The sequence below is a fragment of the Ovis aries genome, chromosome 17 (genome assembly GCF_016772045.2).
Source record: "Ovis aries strain OAR_USU_Benz2616 breed Rambouillet chromosome 17, ARS-UI_Ramb_v3.0, whole genome shotgun sequence".
NCBI classification, from domain to species: Eukaryota; Metazoa; Chordata; class Mammalia; order Artiodactyla; family Bovidae; genus Ovis; species Ovis aries.
In genome coordinates, this window is record NC_056070.1 from 12,610,825 (window position 1) to 12,632,426 (window position 21,602).

At 45.0% G+C, this 21,602-nt stretch overlaps 1 protein-coding gene across 9 annotated transcripts in view; it reads left to right on the plus strand.

Annotated features, from left to right (window-relative positions):
* Positions 1–21,602, plus strand: part of ZNF827 (zinc finger protein 827) — a 189,854-nt gene that overhangs the window by 156,239 nt on the left and 12,013 nt on the right. For all 9 annotated transcript variants that reach the window (XM_060400611.1, XM_012097410.4, XM_060400614.1 and 6 more), the window contains exons 9-11: positions 12,902–13,039; positions 16,777–16,948; positions 17,794–17,960. In XM_060400611.1, the coding sequence (XP_060256594.1) occupies positions 12,902–13,039; positions 16,777–16,948; positions 17,794–17,960 (477 nt within the window). The remainder of the gene's footprint in view (positions 1–12,901; positions 13,040–16,776; positions 16,949–17,793; positions 17,961–21,602) is intronic.

Consider the following 21,602-nt stretch of genomic DNA (forward strand, 5'->3'; position numbering starts at 1 on the left):
AATGCCCTACCTTTCAAATGGGCTTCCCTGGTGGCTCCACTGGTAAAGAATCTGCCTACAATGTGGGAGACCTGGGTTCAGTCCCTGGATTGAGAAGATCCCCTGGAGAAGGGAACAGCTACCCATTCCAGTATTCTGGCCTGGAGAATTTCATGGACTGTATAGTCCATGGGGTCGCAGAGATACAAGTTCAATTCTTCAGATACTTTATGGATAAAATATGTGTTTGGCAGAGGATTAAATTTACATTAGACCTTCCACACTGTAGCTGCATTCTGTTCTTTAACAGGGATGTTTGTGTCTAAGGCAGCTGGATAAGGTTGTCCTTTCATGTGAAACCATAAAATGCAGTGACACTTGCCATCTAGGAGTGAGAAAAATTAAACACGTGACTTTGGCTTCCTTAGAACCCACTAAGTCAAGGTCATCAGCTATCAGCCTTTTTCTGCTTTGAAACAGAGATTAAAGATCCTTCACAAAAACAGGGTGGTGCCTGAGGAACATGCTGGATGTTAACGTGCAGTATAAGGGAAGCCAGAGCACGCACTCTCCCAGACTGGGGGTCCTGGGCTCAGATCTTAGCTCCACCTCTTAGCAGCAGTGTGAGAATGGGCTGATGTCTGAAGTATCCTGAGCTTTGATTTTTTTTTTTTTTTTTCCATCCATACAGCGAGGATATGGCTTCCGAGGTGGTGCTAGTGGTAAAGAACCCACCTACTAAATGGAGGAGACATAGAGATACAGGTTCAGTTTCTGGGTTGGGAAGGTCCCCTGGAGGAGGGCATGGCAACCCATTCCAGTATTCTTGCCTGGAGAACCCCATGGACAGAGGAACCTGGTGGGTCCATACAGTCCATAGGATCACAAAGAGTCGGACACGACTGAAGTGACGGCACGTGCATTGCACACAATGAGGATAACAGTGAGAACAACCTTAACATGTTGCCTTGAGGATTAAATGATACAATGTAAATAAAAGACGTAGCTATAGTGCCTGGAAGAACATAAATGTTATGTGTTTGCTGTGCTCGGTTGCTCCGTCCTGTCTGACTCTTTGCAACCCCATGGACTGTAAAGTCCATGCAATCCCGTGGACTGTAGCCTGCCAGGCTCCTCTGTCCATGAAAATTTTCAGGCAAGAAATATTGGAGTGGGTTGCCCCTTTTTGTTCCGGGAGATCTGCCCAACCCAGGGATGAAACCCTGATTTCTTGGATCTCCCGCATTGGCAGGTGGATTCTTTATCTCTGCTCCACCCGGGAAGCCCAACATAAGTGCCAAGTAAATCCTAACTAGTTGTATTTATAGTTCCTCTTTCATGCATGCGTAGGTGCTCAGTTGCTTCAGGTGTGTCTGACTCTTTGTGACCCCATGGACTGTAGCCCACTGGGCTCCTCTGTCCGTGGGGATTCTCCAGGGAGAATACCGGAGTGGATTGCTATGCCCTCCTCCAGGCGATCTTCCCAACCCAGGGATCAAACCTGTATCTCTATGTCTCCTGCATTGGCAGATGGGTTCTTTACCACTAACACCACCTGGGAAGCCCAGTTCCTCTTTCAGCTACATCTAAATCCACAGCTTTTCCCCTCATTAAAGACAGGCCATGAATAAATCATTGACGATATTATTGTGGAGATAGCCTGTTTTATTTATTTAAAAATAAAATGTTTGCCAATAGTGTTACTTATTATTATTGGTAACACATTGTCAATGCTGCCAATCATTTTAACATGCTTTCATGGGAAAATACTATTCACAGAGGTACTTCCCAATCCCATATTGGTAAGCCCTACCTGAAGAAGAATAATTTAAAAACCCAACAAACAGAAATCTTCATCACATAAAAACATATAACTTTGCTGAATCAAATAAATAGTATTTCTGGTCCAGGAGAAAAATATTTGTGATGAGTGTTGCCTTCAAATGTTAAATCTACCGTCATCTAACACAAATTGTATAATGTGCTAAAACTCAAGGTCAAGAGAAAGACAAACTGAAGAGTTACATTTTCTGTTAATACAGAATTCAATAGATTGGGAGCAGAGAGAAAAGAAGACTGAGAATTTGAAACTGGATGTGGTCACGCAAGAATACTGCAGTGTCTGGAAACTGATAAGGGCTTTAAGGAAATTTAGAAATCTTTAAAGGAACGGACGATATGATCAAGGCTCGTTCATAAGAAAAGAGAGCTAGAATAATTGGGACGACCAGTGGATTCCAGTCTCAGTGGAGGGAACGACAGAATCGCTAGGGGCTTACTTGGATACTATTTGGAAATGACTGTGACTTGAATTTAAAAAGAAACATTAAATATTTTTAAAATGCTCTGTAGGCATGATACATAGCACATCATATAGTATTAGCAGTAAATGAACACGCTTCTTGGCCTTTTGGCTACAATCACACGTAGAAGTAAATGAACATTAAATTCTTTAGTATTTTAGAACTTATTTTAGGAAGTCTAAAATATATGTTAGAGTATTTTAGAAAGTTTAAATTTTTTAACAATGTTGATCTGCTTTTAGCTTATTCATTCTCTCCTTTATTCAGTAAATAAATGTGGAACACTGAGTTCAGCAATATACAAGGGGGAAAAAGATGATTCTCCCATTTGTCCTAGCAATGATAACGTTTGCCCGAAAGATGTTCTCATATGTGCCCATACTTGATGATAATCTGTAGAAGGAAACTCTTTTGTATACAGAGATTCACCGTCACCTAATATAGTCATAGGGTAGCACCACACTTGAATGCCTGTTCCTTTTCTAAGAAAAGTGGAAAGAACAGTCATTGTAGGGTCTTATTCTGGGGCCAGTGAAAGCTGGCCTGAAAGGATTTCATTAAAATTTACATAATTGGTGCTCAGGTTTTTGATATCCAGCAACCCATCAGCAGTAAAGACCTAGAAGGACACCCACGAGGAATCAGGCAAGAGAAGGAAGGTGGGGGCTCCACATTTCACCAGTCTCTCTCCGTCTAGGTCCTGGGGTCAGTATTTGGGTTGCCCCAACAAACCGCCCTTTAAATTTATGCTGTCCTGATGCTGCTTCTTTATGGCTGGTGAATTTAGGAAAATTTAAATTGGAACAAATCGAGATTGTAGCAGACAGATTTGTCTGTGGCGAAATAAATCAGAACCCTTGAATTTTCTTCACTGATCTTGTGTAACTGTGTAATGTAATGAGTGGTTGCGGGGTTGGGCTTTGGAGCCATATAGACTTGGGTTTGGGCTAGGCTGTCACTCACCAGCTGGGAGAACTTGAATTCATTGTTCAGCCTCCCTGAGCCTGATGCTTCTTTTTTTGTAAAATGGGAATGGTAACAATAGCATCTCACCATAGTGCTATTATAAGTCCCTATATAATATGTATACACGCATAGTACAGTACCTGGCTCAGTGCTAAATCCTCCACCCACAAAGCCTATGGCTTTAATTATGCATTATCTTCTGAACGGATCTTTTTTTCCATTGGAGTATCCTTACTCTACAATGTTGCATTAATTTCTGCTGTACGACAAAGTGAATCAGCTATGTGTATACATATATCCCCTCCCTTTTGGACCTCCCTTCCACCCCCACCCCACCCCTCTAGGTCACCACAGACCACTGAGCTGAGCAGCCTATGCTATATAGCAGGTTCTAATATACTTTTAAGAAACTCTGATGCTCTTTTGCATAATGAAGATAAGCTGCCCAAGTAGGATGAATCTCATTGACCAGAATCATGTTTTAGGGCTACACCCTACCAGCAGTGGAAACTGGGAAATGCATGTTTGTTTGTTTTTAACGAGGCACAGTGCTCCCCTAAAGAAAAAAATTGTAGCTCTGTTAGCTATGGAGTAAGCAATGAGCAGTGTCTGCCACAAAGACACAAGAATGACAGCTCCCAGGCCTGATGGTTTTCTAACAAAGATTTGTGAATGTTCTCAACATTGGGACATTCTGAGCATTCTTAGCATTTGCTAAGACTTCAAATCTTATCATCATCATTAAGAAGAGAAGTATTCACTGGTCTGTGTAACTGGAAAGAATAATAACCAAAGCCTCTTGGCTGTCAATCCTGTGTCAATATTGTCCGTTTGCTTCCATGTTGCAATGTAAAATTTGGTTGCTATTTAGTTCACCTGTTATGATGTTGGGGGTATGATGGTCTCATTTATTCAATAAGCATTTATGGAGTGTCCACTGATCTTGGAAAAACAAGTAGAGGAAAAATGTAGAAGCAACATCCAAATTCATACAAATTTCTAATGGATTGATTGATAAGGTGAGGTTATATAGAGATGAGGGCTTCTGAACTGAACTGAAGTTTGAAATGAGCCCCCAAAAGAGATCAAGACCATGAACTCTTTTATACCTAAAAATCTCTGCCCGGTATTTTTAATCAAGCGCAGGTTGACTCTTGCTAAATTCTGCTAGCTTAGCTATTCCTTGATCTGACATCTTGACGAGTGGAAAATCCCGTAATTTGGAAAAGTATTTGGAATCATCTTAAAGGGAAATTTGGTTGCACCAAGACCTGCAGAGAGGTGGTTGTAGGGAACCTAATAGATCTATTCGGTTCAGTTCAGTCGCTCAGTCGTGTCCGACTCTTTGCGACCCCACGCCAGGCTTCCCTGTCCCTCACCAACTCCTGGAGCTTGCTCAAACTCATGTCCATCGAGCTCGTGATGCCATCCAACCACCTCATCCTCTGTTGTCCCCTTCTCCTGCCTTCAATCTTTCCCAGCATCAGGGTCTTTTCCAATGAGTTGGTTCTTTGCATCAGGTAGCCAAAGTATTGGAGTTTCAGCTGCAGCATCAGTCCTTCTAATGAATATTTAGGACTGATTTCCTTTAGGATTGACTGGTTTGATCTCCTTGCCATCCAAGGGACTCTCAAGATTCTTCTCCAACAGCACAGTTCAAAAGCATCAATTCTTCAGCGCCCAGCTTTCTTTATAGTCCAACGCTCACATCCATACATGACAACCGGAAAAACCATTGCTTTGACTATGCAGACCTTTATCGGCAAAGTAATGTCTCTGCTTTTTAATATGCTGTCTAGGTTGGTCATAGCTTTTCTTCCAAGGAGCAAGCATCTTTTAATTCCATGGCTACAGTCACCATCTGCAGTGATGTGGGAGCCCCCCAAAATAAAGATCTGTTAGGACCTGCCAGATTACCCTAAGTTGCAATGACCCTTACAAGAAATTTGTAAAGAATATAGAACTGCAAACACTATAGCAAAGATGCTGTGTGTGTGCATGGTGCAAGTCGCTTCAGTCGTGTCCAACTCTTTGTGACCCTGTGGGCTGTAGCCCTTCAAAGCTACTGACCCCCAAAGAGTCCTAAAGCATGACTGGCCCTCCTCAATTCACAAGCAACCCTCAGAAGGAAGCAGCTTGTCTTAAGCCCGTGAAACCAAAGGACAGAACCAGCAGGGAAAAGACTTACCAGAAAAACCACGTGCCCTGCCTGGGAATGACCGGATAGGTTCTAACCTATAGAAGAGTATGGACTGTAAATGCCAAGGGTTTCAGAAGTTCATTTGAGATATGCCTCGCAACTCTCCAGGCTTGATGATGAAAGAGAGAATCACAGTACCATCTGTCATCACGGAAAACCCAAGGGGCCCAGAGCCTCTTCCACATTGAGCAGCTGATGTGGATTTAGTCAATCTGGGCAGTTATTTATGCGTTGAGGTCACACTTTGGCCAATCTTTTGCTTACGACTTTAACCAAATAAAGCCTTCTCTCTCCACGTGTCTCTTGCCAAAGTCAGGTTGAGAGATGGTTCTTTGAGAGGATTATTTTGGCAGGAGATACAGGGATCCTCTCACACAAACACAGTAACAAAGCCTGATGATACACCAGGCAGGGAGCTAAATGTTGTTAAAGCTGAGAACAAACTAAAGTCCTTTCCTTTGCCCCTCTTGTTCTTTGAGAGGTTTTGCTTGTTTTTAACAAAAATGTTCCCCAAATGTCAATGAAAGGCCCAAAGAGAAGTAGTGTACCTCAGAGGGGCTTGGCTTTTAGAGTTTTCCCATTTGACCTTCCTCTTGCTCTTTCTTTGTTCTCCTTCATGACATACTGGTCTCTAACTTCTCTGTGGGTGGAAATAGACTAGGCTGACACCTTGAAGAAGAGAGATTTGACGTATACACGTCCTACTGTGTAGCACAGGTTAGCACATCTACTCAGTGCTCTGTGGTGACCTAAACGGGAAGGAAACCCATAAAAAGCAGGATAAATGGATGCATATGACTGATGCACTTTGCTGTACAGCAGGACCTAACACAGCATTGTAAAGCAACTGTATTCCAATTGAAAAAAAAGAGAGAGAGGTGGAAATAAATCGTAGTTTCTGTGAATTGTTGCTGAATCACATATGTCCACTTGTAACCAAGAATTTAAACTCTGAGCCAAAACACAGGAGGAGAAAGAAAAATCCCTTCCTTGTTTGCTGTAAACATTGTCTGTGATTCCACGTGGCTTGGAGGAGCTTCAGTGAGACCTAGTCTGGTCACTGCACTCTCAGAGTCACTAGCCAGGTACCTGAACAATTACTTCAGTCCTCTGGGCCTCGGTTTCCTTATATGTAAGAGGAGAGAACTGAACAAAATGATCCTTAAGGTTCCTCCCTGAGCCTTAGTTATGCTGGAAACCTTGATTCTCTTATTCAAACCTGTACATGTTGTGAGGTGCAGTGAGATGGAAGAGGCCCTGGAATTCTATGCTTCGTTTCATCCTCCTGGAAATGAAGGAGTTGGAGTCAAAGAAAGCTGAGTCCTCTACTGGATCCGATGTTCTGCCACAAAGAGTTTGATGAAGCTCCCTCCCAGTCTGTACCGGATGGGTTTATTGCATGGAAGTTTTTGGAGAAATACTTGATGGACCTGCACGTAAAATGAGACCTGTCCCCTCAGATCACTAGATCACAAGAGGCGAGTCTGGCATCCTATCTCTTGGCGGTTGAGCCTCATCATTATGAATGAGGGTTCTCAGTTCACCACAAAGCGGAGGAGCTAAGAGCCTTATACTGGGACTGCTAAGATGGGGTGACTCTCCAAATACCCTCTTTCTATATTCTGAACCATACTGTAAGAGAGAAAAGTGCTTGCTCCTGTATACCTAGTTATTACTTCACTTAAAACAAAAATGTATTTAAGGAAGAGGGAAAGATCCAAATGATAATTCAAAGCGAATATTATGGGTAGAAAAGTAGAGAGAAAAACATCTACTCAAATAGTACCAAGTAGCCAGGAATTTATGGGAACAATTTATGGATATCTCAGGAACCAGAGTATAAGAAGATAAAGGGAAATAAAATGCTTTGTAGGAGACAGAATCCTCTGAGACACTGTATTAAAAAGTATCAGTTCAGTTCAGTCGCTCAGCCATGTCCAATTCTTCGCAACCCCATGGACTGCAGCACACCAGGCTTAATCTTTTAACTATTTTGCTATAAAGGAAATGAAGAAAATTATTCACAGCTTCTTAAAATAATGAAATAAATATTAAGGAATGTGGAAAGAAGAGCAAATTTTAAAAAATAATATCTGTATTCCAAATTTTGCACTGATTACAAAGCAGTTAGTGTTATGTGAATTTTTCTGTTATGTGTTATGCTTCAATTAAAAGTTTTTAAAAAGCAAATTTCTTAATTTAAAAAGGTTCTTTTTTGAGGGGAACAGAAGATCATTAAGACGGAAATATGCTCAGCTGGCTGTACACTTACTGCTGTTGACAGTGAATACGGAGGGTTCTTTACGGGATACAGGAATTTTGGAATACAGCTTGTCAAAGGCAGAACTAACTTCCAGAGTCCTCAGTTAAAGAGTAATCATGGGAGGAGTTTCAGTTAAGAGCATCATAAGTAAAAGAAAACCCAACTGACAGTGGCTGGAACAAATAGTGGTTTATTTTCCTTATCTAAAAAGTAAGTCCAGAGTGGGTGGTTTCAGCCATCTATTCAGCTACTGGAAGATGCCATCCAGGACCCTTCCGTTTCTCCATACTTAACACGTGGGCTTTCACCTCAGGCCTCATATGCCCCAAATGGCTGCCATAACCCCAGACATTGTCTCTGTGTTCAAGGAAAGAAAAAGAAGAAGGCCAACACCAAGTATATCTTTCTCTTTTATCAGGAAAGCAAAAGCCTTTTTATTGGTCATAACTTTAGCACATGACCACCACCCCCAACCCCCGCCAGCTGCCTCTACAGTGGGAATTAGGGAGAGGAAAGTTGAGAATGACTGTTGGATTAACCAAAAGCAGTGTCTGCCAGAGAATGCATCTGGAAGAGAATAATCCTGGAGCTTGTTATTGGGAAGAAGTAAGGAGAGAGGCCCTCTGGGGATATGGCTCAGGACTGCAAACATTTCTAATAAAAATCATTAAATCATGGTTTTGGGGTTGAGTTAAGACACCATTCAGAAAGCAAGTAGCCTTATTTTTTTACCCTGAATCGGCCATTAGCTTTAACTAATGCTGTTTCCAAGCCTCAGTCTTTCACAGTATAAAATAAGAATAATGTTTATTTCCTGCCAAACTTGGGTCCTTTCATTCAGTCATTCACTTCTTCAACAGCTGTCTACTTCCCACCTGCTATGTATCAGGTCTGTGCCTATGCCCAGGATGAATAAATAAATCCTCCAGAACCCCCTCCCTCAATGACTCACCCTCTAATAGGGAGGGGAAGCCAGAGAACATAATTACTGAGCACTGTCGCATGTCGGACTCACTGGGTGCTCTGTGTTAAGAAGATGTGTATAATATGTTAACAGAAGGGACGCGGGAGCCTGGTGGGCTGCTGTCCATGGGGTCGCACAGAGTCGGACACGACTGAAGCGACTCAGCAGCAGCAGCAGATATGTAGACATGATGTAACAGGTAAGGTGGTACAATCGTGTATCCAAGAAAAGTGCTTTGGGACAGAGAAGGGGAAGGACGCATTGCCTGGGGAGCTGGGAAGGGCTTGACCAGGGAGATGCGGTCTGAGACAGGGCTGGATAATGAGCTGGAGTCTGTGTGCGGAAGAGGCGCCAGAGGCAGGGAGTCGCTTCTGGTGGAGGCATAGCTGATTCGAAAGCGCTGAAGAAGGCTCCAGAGGGACTAGCTTGTTTCCGAAAGGAGAGTCGCTCACTCCCCTGAGCCTTTGGGAAGGTGAAGCGGAGAGGTGGCTGGAGTCAGTGTGTGGACGATCTTAGGATCCCTGTGCAGGAGGAGTTTGGCCTGTTGTAGCCACTGGGAACTCAGGACGAGACGTGACCTGCCTTGTGCCTCAGAAAGGTCATCCAGGAATCTCCAGGAGGGGCTGGTGGAATGGTACCCGCGAGTCTGTTTAGGAGGCTTTGGCAGTGTTCCTGGTGAGCGATGATGACTCAGTTAAGCAGTAGCCAGGCCAGTTCCTTTGGTCTCTGGAGGAGGAGATGATGGAGCACGGAACCTGTGACTATGAACCGAGCCGAAAGATGCACACCCTAGGGGCACTTGCCACTTGTCCCCACAGTGGCTTTCTTAATGTAGGGCTACAGTCTATATCCCTAATGCAAAGAAATTAGTATAGGCCTCACATCCATTTCTATAAACATTTATCTATAGGGTTCACAATTTAAATAGTTTACAGTATTTTTGGTAACTTTTGATCCTCAAGAGCTGCAGGGCAGTGCTCAGATCTCTTCCAGAATGTGTCCTGGAGAGCTGGTGGCCCCAGCTGCCAGGCCTCCATGGTCCTGGAACCAGCCCTGCCTCCAGAAGGCAGACAGTGGTCCTAAAACGTGGCCTTGCAGGGCGTCCGTCACATTCAGCTATCGCTCTCGAACCAGACGGGCAGCTTTTGGTGACCAACTGGATGTGCTGAAAGACAGAGAGAGGGAGGGAGGAATCAAAACAGATTCTGAGGTTTCTCTCACAGCAGGCAGGTGACACCATCCCCAGGAAACGTGGAAGAACGTGGCATCCCTTGGGCTCCATTTCAGCTCTGGGGAAAGAAGAGCAAGTCTTTGATTCCAGTACTTGTTTGGGCAAAGTTCTAATTCTCCTCTTGCCCCTGCGCCTCCATCCCCAGCCTCACCCCATGTTCTGGGATGTGCGATGGTCTGCTTCCCTTGCTCCTGCGTGTGAAATGGCAACAGGTGGCCAAAGCAAACGAAGACAGCAAGGAGGGAGGGAGCTGGTCCCTGGACGGGGCGTGGGGCCCAGGCCGGGGCGGGCAGGGGCGCGGACCTGGGCTGAACACCCCCCACCTGCCTCACCATGTCTGTGGGCAGTCCTGCTTTCCCACAGCACAGCCTTCGTGGTTCTAACTGCTTTCTAGACCAGTGGAGGCGATTGGACTTTTCATGACGCTTCAACCTCTCAAGCATGTGACTGATACTTGAAAGAATTACCAAGAGACTTCTCTCTTTATAATTGCATCTGCGTGTTCAGTCTGAGACCCGATTAGTTCATTCTTGTTGGGAGTGTATTGGAAGACCCTGTACCCTCTTGATCTCTCCTTATAATCATTACTACCATCCTCCTTTGAAGCCCTGTTGTGATTACACACTTCAAAGCTACTGAAATGCCCTCTCATGCCGTGTGTGGAAATGCTCACAGCCCGGACTCAAGGACAGTTATCCGAGAGTGGTTCTTGTCCTCACGTATCGGAGCCCATAGCTCCCTTTGCCCTTTCTTTCCTCCACAGCTCCGCCTCTTCCCCTGCAGAGGTTTGTAGTCACACATTCCTACTCTAATAAGAAGACTCAATCTTGTCTCTGAGGCCCAAAGAGCCACATTTAACAAACAAGGAGCAATCAATACATGGGCCTTATCAGTGTTAGGATTGCTGGCAGGTGCCTCCCAGCAAACATTTTTGCAGTTTCACCATCAGTCCCCCGCCCCTTCCAAACATACATTCATATTTGCCTTCTGTCCTGAGATTACACTATCTGGCAAGTCTGAATTCAAATGAAAACTGATCCAGTTGACTCACCCAAATGCAGGTGGAAGCCTGTATTTGTATCTGGGAAGCAGTTTCACCAAACTGGGGGAAATCAGGTTCTTTGTTCTGATGTTTGTCTCTGCCCAGTGGTCTGAATGTTTTCACCTGCTTGATTTTATGGAAAGTTCCTTCCACCATTTAAAATTATGGCCACATGGTATCTGGTTGTATAAAGCACCACCGTGCTGTAGGAACAGTCACAGTAATTTACTGAGATGAAGGACAAGATACTGACTCAGTAAACTATTTGTCTTGCTCTTCAGGGCGAGGCTGAAAGCTGTAGTGGGCCCAGACAAGTGTCCTCATGAAAGTGTCCCCTTCCCCCTTTTGGTGACTCTGTCACCTGTCCCCTTATCTTACTGTTGAAGGAATGTTTATGTAATCCTTAAGTTCCGTGAGAAGCAATATGGGCCTCCCCTGGGGGCTCACTGGTAAAGAATCCACGTGCAGTGCAGGAGAGGTGGGTTTGATCCCTGGGTCAGGAAAATCTCCTGGATAAGGAAATGGAAACCCATTCCAGTATTCTTGACTGGAGAATCCCATGGACAGAGGATAGATGAGAAAATGAAAGGTAACCCCATGGATGATGATGAGAAAATAAACCCTTTTTAAGATGTCAAAAGAAGGTATTAAGGTCCACGCAGGTCATTCATGGCTCTGAATTACTTACAGATAACTTGTGGCTCTCATTTTCCCAAGCATCATGAGACCTTTGAGGAATTTCTGGTTGTATACTCTTTCATGAGGGCGTTTTATGTGGAGTAGAGTCTGACTCCACTCAGCCTGCTGTAACAAAATACCATAGACTGGGTAGCTTATAAACAATAAAGATGTACTGCACACAGGCCTGGAGGCTGGAAGCCCTTTTAGAGCAGGGTGCCGGCATGGTCAGGCAAGGCCCTCTTCCAGGACACAGACTGCCTACGTCCTGCTGAGTCCTCATATAGCAGAGCGGGCAGGGAACCCTGTGGGGCCTCTTTTTGAAGGACCTAATCCCACTCGTGAGAATGCACCCTCGTGACCTAATCACCTTCCAGGGACCCCACCTCTGAAAAACCACTACTTTGAACATTAGGGTTTCAGTGTATGAATTTGGGGGGACTCACATGTTGAGACCATAGCAAGCAGTACACAGTTGTCATCCTTGAGTCTATGTGCCACTGGTTCCTCATTAAGGATTTTGCACAACTCAGGACATAGGGCAAAACGTTTTGGGCGTAAAGGAAAATGAAAGTGTAATCCTTTCAAGAGATTGGAACCACCTGTTTTTACATCAGAATCTGAGCTTTGGCATTCTTGATTTACTGTCTGATGGCAAGAGTCTGCAGCCCTCCAAGATGGCACTAGTGGTAAAGAACTCACCTGCTAACGCAGGAGACGTGGGTTCAATCTCTGGGTTGGGAAGATCCCCTGGAGGAGGAAAGGGCAATCCACTCCATTATTCTTGCCTGGAAAATCCTATGGACAGAGGAGGCTGGCGGGCTACAATCCATGGAGTTGCAAAGATTTAGACATGACTGAAGTGACTTAGCACACACTCACAGGCAAGAGTCTGCATTTCTGGAATTTTAACATGCAACTCAACCATTCACTCATTGAGCATCTTTTATAGAGTGCCTGCTGTATCTGGAGCAGAGTGCTAAGCCATGCTGTCAACCTGCTGAAGGGCTGGGTCCACAGACTTTTAGTGAGGAAGGAGAGAAACCATACGAGACTTGACTAAAATAGGGATCTATTTGCCACCACAGTTTTCAAGAATGGCCTTCTTAGAGACAGGAGAGGAGCATGAAGACCAGAGGTTGCTTGTAGCAACCATCTTTAGAAGGAAGCCTTGGCTTAAGTTGAATGTTGAACATTAACTTCAATGTTGACCAGGCTGAAACGTGTTTCTGTCGCCTTGTTTATTCCTCACACTGCTTTGTTCTTTTGGCCCAGAAACAGAAAAGATAGTCCTCGAGGCAGGAAACGGGTTGCCCTCCTGGAAATTCAACGACCAGCTCTTCCCCTGTGACGTGTGCGGGAAAGTATTTGGCCGACAGCAGACGTTGTCCCGACACCTGTCTCTGCACACAGGTGAGTCGGGGCCTTCCCCCTCTGGACCACTGGCTTCTTCATGATCAAGAATCTGTGTTTCTGAACTTCTGTGGCAGCCCAGTGGTTAAGAATGTTTCCAGTCCCGAGGTGTCAGTTCACTCCCTGGTTAGGGAACTAGGATCCCACATGCCCCTTGGTGTGGACAAAAAAAAATTTTTTTTAATTAAACCAGGAAGTGGTATAAATGTTTTTATCCTGACCTTTTCAAGTCATTTTACCTGACACATTCAGATAAGGCTCTCGAAAGGAGCCTTCATGTACTAAAAGGATCTGTTGCATTCAAGGAGGGTTGATGAGAAAAGATTCACCTGTAGGTGTGTTCAGGTGAAATTTCTCAACTGTAAGGAGTTTATTGCTCTTGTCTTGAAGGCATAGGGGGTGGGTGACTGCACTCTATCTTATTGGATTCATCTCATTGTGGTAGGTGGGAGGAAGGGGAAAGAGCACCTTGGTGGAGAAATAGTGTCTGTCTTTATTTATGCATAATAAGAGAATTATGGTTGATTCTGAGTGTTGGGAAGTGGGAACCCCAATAAATAGTAACTTAATCAATGCAACAATAATAAGCTAGGACAAAAAGAAGTGAGGTAAAATCAATATTAAACAGAAAGCAAGATGGAAATAAGAAAATGAGGTGTTTGAATTTTTACACTGAAGATCAGCCTTGTTGAAAAATTCAAATGTGTCTTGTTTAGAGCAAACAGAAAATGATAAAATAAAAGTTTTATATATCACACAAAACAAAAAAGCAAGACAGTATTAGTATAATAAGACTAATTTTCTCTTTATATATCTATTTTTTAATATTTTGAATCTTAAATATTAAACCAGTAAAGACCAAATTTAGTCATATACTTAGCCACAAAGAAAACTTTCACTTGTTCAAAAAAGTAGAATTTCTGTGTGCCACATTCTCTGAATATACTTCAATGAAATTTAAAATAACCAAGGGTCCATAAAATGCCCTACCTAATCAGATCAAAGGAAATGAAGAAAATCACAAATTCCAGACATCTAGGAGGAATGAAAGGGGAACATTCATACCTAAACCTGGAACAAACAGCTGCAGCTCTGGACTGAGGAACATTTATGGACTTAAATGTTTTAATTAGAAGGGAAGAAAAACAAAAATAAAGTAACTTAGCACTCATCATAAAGAATTAGTAAAAGAACAAATTCTAGGAAGAAGACCATAAATGGATAAATCCCCTTAAGTCTGTTTAAGAAAAAGAAAGGAGGCAAAAGTATTCAAAATTAGTAATGAGAAAGGAAGCCTAACTCTTCTTTTATACATTTGCAGTTATTACAGAATGTGCCCCGTGCTGTACAATGCGTCTTTGAGTCTGTCCCACACCAGTAGTTTGTACCTCCCACTTTCCCACCCCTAACTTCCCCTCCCCTCCAGCAGTAACCACTAGTTTGTTCTCTGTTTCTGTGAGTCTGCTTCTTTTTTTGTTAAATTATTTTAACAAAATAACTTTGCTTTATTTTTAGATTCCACATATAATCGATACTATACAATATTTGTCTTTGTCTGGCTTATTTCACTTAACACAATACTCTCCAAGTCCATCCATGTTGCTGCAGATAGCAAAATTTCATTTATTTTTATGGCTGAGTAATATTTCTCTAGGGGTTCCTTGGTGGCTCAGTGGTAAAGAATCTGCCTGCAGTGCCGGAGATGCAGGTTCAATCCCTGAGTCAGGAAGATCCCCTGGAGGAAGGCATGGCAACCCACGCCAGTGTTCTTGGCTGGAGAATTCCATGGACAGAGGAGCCTGGTGGGCTACAGTCCATGAGGTCACAAAGAGTCGGACACAACCGAAGTGACTTAGCATGCATACACGCAGTATTTCATTGATATAGCTACCGCGTCTTGCTTATCCACCCATCTATTAATGGACATTTATGTTGGGAAGCCTGATTTCTAATACAGATGTTATTAAAGAATTACTGGAAAATAAAGGCAACTCAGTGGCAAGGGAAAAAAAAAAAGCTGAAAACTTTAAATGACATAGATAATTTAAGCAAAATTTCCAAAATTGACCGAAGCTAGTGGGAAGAAACTTGGACCGTAGCCCGCCAGGCTCCTCTGTCCATGGGATTCTCCAGGTAAGAATACTGGAATGGGTTGCCATGCCCTCCTCAAATAAACTGGTTGCCAAAGGGGAATTTGGAAAGATGAGGAGACAGTATTAATACAAAGTATCAGGTCCAGAAACTTTTCCAGCTGGGTTCTTTTTTAACCTGTCAAGACTAGAAAATTCTGATGTTAAACTACTCCAAATGATAGAAAAAGATAACGACTTTCCTGGTGGTCCAGTGGTTAAGACTCCATGCTTCCACTGCAGGGGATGAGGGTTTGATCCCTAGTTGGGGAGCTAAGATCCCACATTCCACAGGGGCTTGGCCAAAAAAAGGAAAAAAGAGAAAGAAAGCTCAATGGTTCACTTTGTGGAGAAATTGTAACCTTAATACCAAAACTTAACAATCTTAATATCAAAGCTTAACAACCTCGCTTATTAATAGAAATGCAAAAATTCTAAAGAAAAGACTATTCTCTCTACACGGTAGGGCTCCTCCCCAGCCCTGCCTGAACCCAAGCCACCAGCACCTCAGATGTTGGGGACCACCTATAATAATAATGATACCTTAAATTTTGTGGCAGAAAAACTTTTTTTTTTGCACTCTACCCCATGATGCAGGTAAAGCAGACAGGTATTTTCTTTAAGGCGAGCCCTGCATTACAAAGTCAGAACTAAGGACAGAAGAGGAAGTTGTTTTCTTCCTCTGCTGCCATCTGTTATCTTTTGCTGAACCTAAAAGCAAAGCCGGCTCCTTTTACTTTAATTTACTTGATTAGTCAAATGAATTCAGAATGCCACTCTGAAAATGGCCCTGAAACGTTGTCGGTTTTATGAAAGGGATTCTTTTAAGAAATATAATTAAAGTTTTTTATTTTATTTCTGTACCATGAAAATTTCCAATTCAATTATTTCATCTGATTCATTCCCCCCCCCCCGCCCCCACACCTTAATTTTCTTCGTGTTTATTTCTTGACTGACCCAGGCCTGGAGCTTAGGGGAAATGATGGTATGTCACTTACATGCCAGCCCTGGGCAGGCTGATTCCCATGCCCTTCCTCAGCTCAGCACCCACCCTGGACCCACACACCTGGGGGCTTGGATACACACACACACACAGTATTCTTGTAGCCTGTGTGGGGCTCACGTTATCAGGAAGAGAGGCCTCTGGGTATCCAGAAAAAAGCAGATGGTGCAGTCGCACTGAAATTTTCTTTTATCTTTGAAAATATCAACGTAGGAGCCACGAGGTGAAGGCTTTATGTGCGTGTGCTCAGCTGTGTTCATCTCTTTGCAACCCCATGGACTGTAGCCCAGCAGACTCCTCTGTCCATGGGCTTTCCCAGGCAACAAAACTGGAGTGTTGCCATGCCCTCCTCCAGGGGATTTTCCCCAACCCAGGGATCGAACCCGCGTCTCCTGTGTCTCCTGCAATGGCAGGCGGATTCTCTACCACTTGATCCATCATGGAAGACTCTTTAGATATTCACAGTTCCAGAGAGTCCTCTTCGTCCCCACTGGAAATGAGATTTGCGCCCTCCTGTCCTGGATACCTCTGAGTGACCTTTTGTAAGGTGTTGGGCTTTCATTTCTGAGCGTGGTTTGGGTTTTCTCCTGTCCCTTCTCCCCCAGAGGAAAGAAAATACAAATGCCACTTGTGCCCGTATGCTGCTAAGTGCCGCGCGAACCTGAACCAGCACCTGACCGTCCACTCGGTGAAGCTGGTGAGCACGGACACTGAGGACATCGTCAGCGCCGTCACCTCCAAAGGCAGTGATGGGAAGAAGCACCCTTATTATTACAGGTGAGCTGCCGGTGGAGCCCGCCAGGCCGGGCTGCCCAGACTTTCTCGAACACCCCCTGCACGTCTGCTAGGGCACACGTGACAGTGTCTCGTTTCAGCCTCAGGGCTGAGCTTCCTTTTAATATTGACTTTGCTTGGATTGAACCCTGTGTGGCGCTGACTCCTCTGCTGGCTTGGGTGGCCTGGAAGAGTTAATTAAAAGGGAAATGGTCATGGAGGTGGCGCTGTGGGGTGGGGTCCGGAGAGGGGAAGGCTCGGGGGTTTTTAGCTGGGAGGTCCCTACAGCTGGGAAGCTCCCGCCTTTATCACTGAGCAACTCACTGCTTCCTGAGAATTATCCTAAGGGAAAAATGAGTCTGAGAACCGTGAGGAAATAGCCCTGAAAGTATTTCATCCTTTCCCTTCGCAGTGTTATCCTTTAGTACCTGGAGCTGCCTGTTTCTCTTCCATATTCAACCATGACGGTATTTGGTGTGGTTGCTGTTTACAGCCCGAGTTGCCAGGCTTGCGGAGTTTATCGGCACACCAGCTCCGCTAATATCTTGGCCAGGCTGTCCTGCACCCCTTTGCCCAGAGGAGTCAGTTAGATGATGTAGAGCATCTGGAATCTGTAATTCTGAATTAACTGTATGATCATGATAGCATGGATGGGATTGTTACATTCTGCGGGCATTTAATCCATCTGGCAGGGTGGCCGCTTCCGAGCCATCCCAGAAAGCGGAGGAGTTTCCTAATGCCTAGCCCTTTGGTGGGACCCAAGCACATCGAGGTCGGGATTTGGGAGGGGACCGCGTGCTCCCGAGTAGCCTCTGCTTAGAAGCTCACGCATCTCGCCTCCGGTACAGCTGTCACGTGTGTGGATTTGAGACGGAGCTCAACGTCCAGTTTGTCAGCCACATGTCGCTCCACGTGGACAAGGAGCAGTGGATGTTCTCCATCTGCTGCACGGCCTGCAACTTCGTCACCATGGAGGAGGCGGAGATAAAGGCGCACATCGGCACCAAGCACGCAGGTGACCACCCCCACCATCGGCCCCTCCCTCCCTTCTCGCCTCCACCCCTCGCCGCCCTGCCTGACGGGCGTCCGCGTCACCGTGACATTTCCTTCCAAAAGGATGCTACCCTGTAGCCCCAAGGCCATTGCCTGGCCCGGCTGATGTCTCGCCTGTCTGACATAGTCACAGGCTCTGCTTGTTCCTCATCCCAGTCATCAGCATCATAGGTAACAGTCATGGAGCTTTGACGATGCCCTGGGCTTGTGCCTTTGCACCCTGGATCTCTTATAACCACCCTCCGCCCTCCATATTATTGTGGGTGTCCCAGGGAGACACAGGCTTCACAGAGGTCAGGCCTTCTCTTCAAGGTCCGCAGCCAGCCCTGACCACTTCCCTGCTGGAGCCCACTGTGTCCATGCTGTTCTGATGGCCCCTGGCAACCCTGGGCAGAGGGCTGCCCCTCTCCATTTTCTGGGGTCAGAGCCCAGCGCACCTAGCTCTGCAGGCTCCCCTCCTCTTCCCTCAGACTGCAGCCCTGCCCCCCACCCTCCAGAGCGATGAACGGCAGCTCTGTTCAAGCGCAAAGACAACCAGCTTCTCCTGAAACCACTCAAGGGTGCAGCCAAGACTTTTGCCTGCGCTTTCCTTTCCTTTAAGGCCGTGCTGGTTAACACCATCTATTTGATAATGTTAACATTTGACTCCACCATGCGCTCGCCCGCTCCCAAGTGATGGTTACGAATGACACCAGTGTGCAGTCATTAAGTGACCATGAAGAGGAGCTCCCCCTGCCTTTTGCTTACAAGTCACTAGCAGAGGTTGCTGAGTGGCCCATTGGAGCCAGCCCCATTGGAGAAGGACATGGCAACCCACTCCAGTGTTCTTCCCAGGGACAGGGGAGCCTGGTGGGCTGCCGTCTATGGGGTCGCACAGAGTCGGGCACGACTGAAGCGACGCAGCAGCCGCAGCCCCAGGCAGTGATCTGCCCCTTGTGTCCTCAGCCCATGACGGATTTGGGGAGGGGCATTTCCCTGACAGCTGTGCTGGCGGCGTGCGCGGACAAGATCCGTCTCTCTCTGCTTTTCTGGTCGCCGGGGCTCCGTGGTGCCAACAGCAATAAAAGCTTGCTTTTGTCAGTAAGTTGAGCAGCTCTGACTCGGAGGTCTGCAGAGAGCCGTTATGCTGAGCGAGGAGGTGCGTCTTTACAGTCGGTTTTCTGACTGTAACCACATTAGCACCGTGGGCAGCAGGTGAGCTGGGAAACCCACATCCAAGACAAATTAAATTCAGCATTTCTGGAGTGGCCAGTGGAGGGAAAGGCCAGCCTCGCTTCCATTTCCACTAGCGTTCAGATTTTTTTTCTCTTTTCTGTTACACTTTCTTCTAACCCTCTCCATCCCAAAGTGCGCCTCAACCCAGCCGAGAACCTTCTTCCTCCCACCCCGATCCACGCCCCCTCTACACCACCCCAAGGAAACCGTAGAAACTAATGCCTGGAGAAATGTTGGACTTGGTCACCTAATTGTCGTCACTGGAAACCTCACTTTCCCGAGTGACCGCTGCAGGCTCACTCACCTCCTCATTGCCGCAAGGAACACGGCGAGATCTTGTTCCCTCTGAGATAGTGCGGAAGAGTCCTGTTTATTATTACAGAGAGCCCAGAGTGAAATGCACTAAAGACGTTTCTCCTTTACCACAGGAGAAGCCTTTCGTGCTGCTATTAGGGAATAAGTTTCTATCCTGCTCTATAAGCTGGGAGTGCTAAGCAGCATATCTCTTAAGGGCCAGAAAGTAAGTATCTCAGGCTTTCAGGCCATACAGTTGCTGTCCGTACCGTTCAGTGCTGCCATTGGGTGGACAGTAGCCACAGATAATATGTCAAAGAGTGGGCATGGCAGTGTTCCACCAAAACTTGATGTACAAAAACACAAAGTTAAATTTGGCCCAAGGGTTATAGTTTGTGAACCCTAGTTATAAGCTAATGGTCTCACAATGAGGGTTTCTTGTATCTGGGTGCTGCTTTGGGTGTCTGAATTTGCCGCAAAATATGTCAGTCTGCGTCTGTAATCAACAAGCGGTCTGATTGCAAAGTTGTGATATAAACAGTATGTATACACTATAATGGGGCTTCCCTGGTGGCTCAGTGGTAAAAGTTTGATCCCTGTATCAGGAAGATGCATGCAGGAAGATTCTTTACCACCGAGTCACCAGGGAAGCCTGGTCATTTCATTTACCTGTCATAAAAATGGGCATCTTAGGTGTCAGTACCCTGGGAGAGCTGGAGTGCTTTCTTGTTACCTAAGTGAGGTCGTGGCCTACAGGATAAGCTCTCATGGACTGCACATTTTTACGTAGTCTCCCTAGAATCCACGTCCTTCTTCACACTTGCCTTATTGGCCCCTCCTACCCAAGACTCGCTGGTGAATGAAGTGCCGAGCAGGAATTTGAGGAACTGTCTGCTGTTAGTGTTTGACTCTTCCTTACCTTCTTCCTCTCTGGCTCCTTGTCCCCGCAGAGAACACCAGGAAGGGAAGATATTCCCTCTGGTGCTTTCTCAGTGCAAATTTTGCTGCAGTCTTTAAATGTTGCAATAATGGCATTAAGGAATTTGAACAGCTCTTTGGAAAATACACCCATCTGTACTTCACGTCACACTGACACCAAAATAATTCCACATAACTTACCCCATCCCTGTTAACAAATCAACCCTAGAAAGGCTTGAAGAAAATAGAATATTTATTAAACTTCCAGAATGAGAAGGATTTGTAAGAGATTGAGTGACACACAAAATCACAAAGGAAAAAAAAAAAAACTGAGAGATTTGACACAGGAAAGTTTCTTCTGTTTGCAAAAGAAAAGCAAAAGTTAAAAAACCACAGTCTGTAAAATGTGTTTCTAAAAATGACCAAAGGTTAATAAATTTACAGCATGGAAAATTCGTATAAACTGGTTAGAAACACTTAGAGTCTCCAGTTGAAGAATTTACAAAGGACATGAATAGTCAACTCACAATAAAAGAAATAAAAACTAATCACTTAATATCAGGAAAAATATTCAACCTTGCTAGCAGTCAAACTAAAACGCAGAAGTGGCTTATGCGTCACCTATTAAGTCAGGAGCATGTCTTATAATGTTCTCCACTGTTTCCAGAAGCTGCTGATCCTCCTGTGGCCAGGGCCTTGCAGGGCAGCAGAACTTTTGAAAACTAATTAGTATATACCAGGAGCCTTGAAAATGTAATGTACCGTGATCCAGTAATCCCACTTCAGGGAATTTATCTGTAGCAAAAATAAAAGCAGCCAGTAGAATATTAATTTTAATTTAAAATTTAATTTTAAGGCAATATTTTAGGAGAATAGAATAAGTTTAAGGCTTCCCAGGTGGTACTAATGGTAAAGAATCCGCCTATCCATGCAGGAGACCTAACAGATGTGGGTTCCCTCCCTGGGTCGGGAAGGTTCCCTGGAGGAGGAAATGGCAGCCCACTCCAGGACTCTTGCCTGGAGAATCCCAGGACAGAGGAGCCTGGCAGACTGTGGGCGGTAGGGTTGCAAAGAGTCGGACATGACTGAGCAACTAGGCATGTTCACACATGCATGCAGAATAAGTTACTCCATAGACATAATACTATCACTTAAAAATGATTAATTCATAATTATT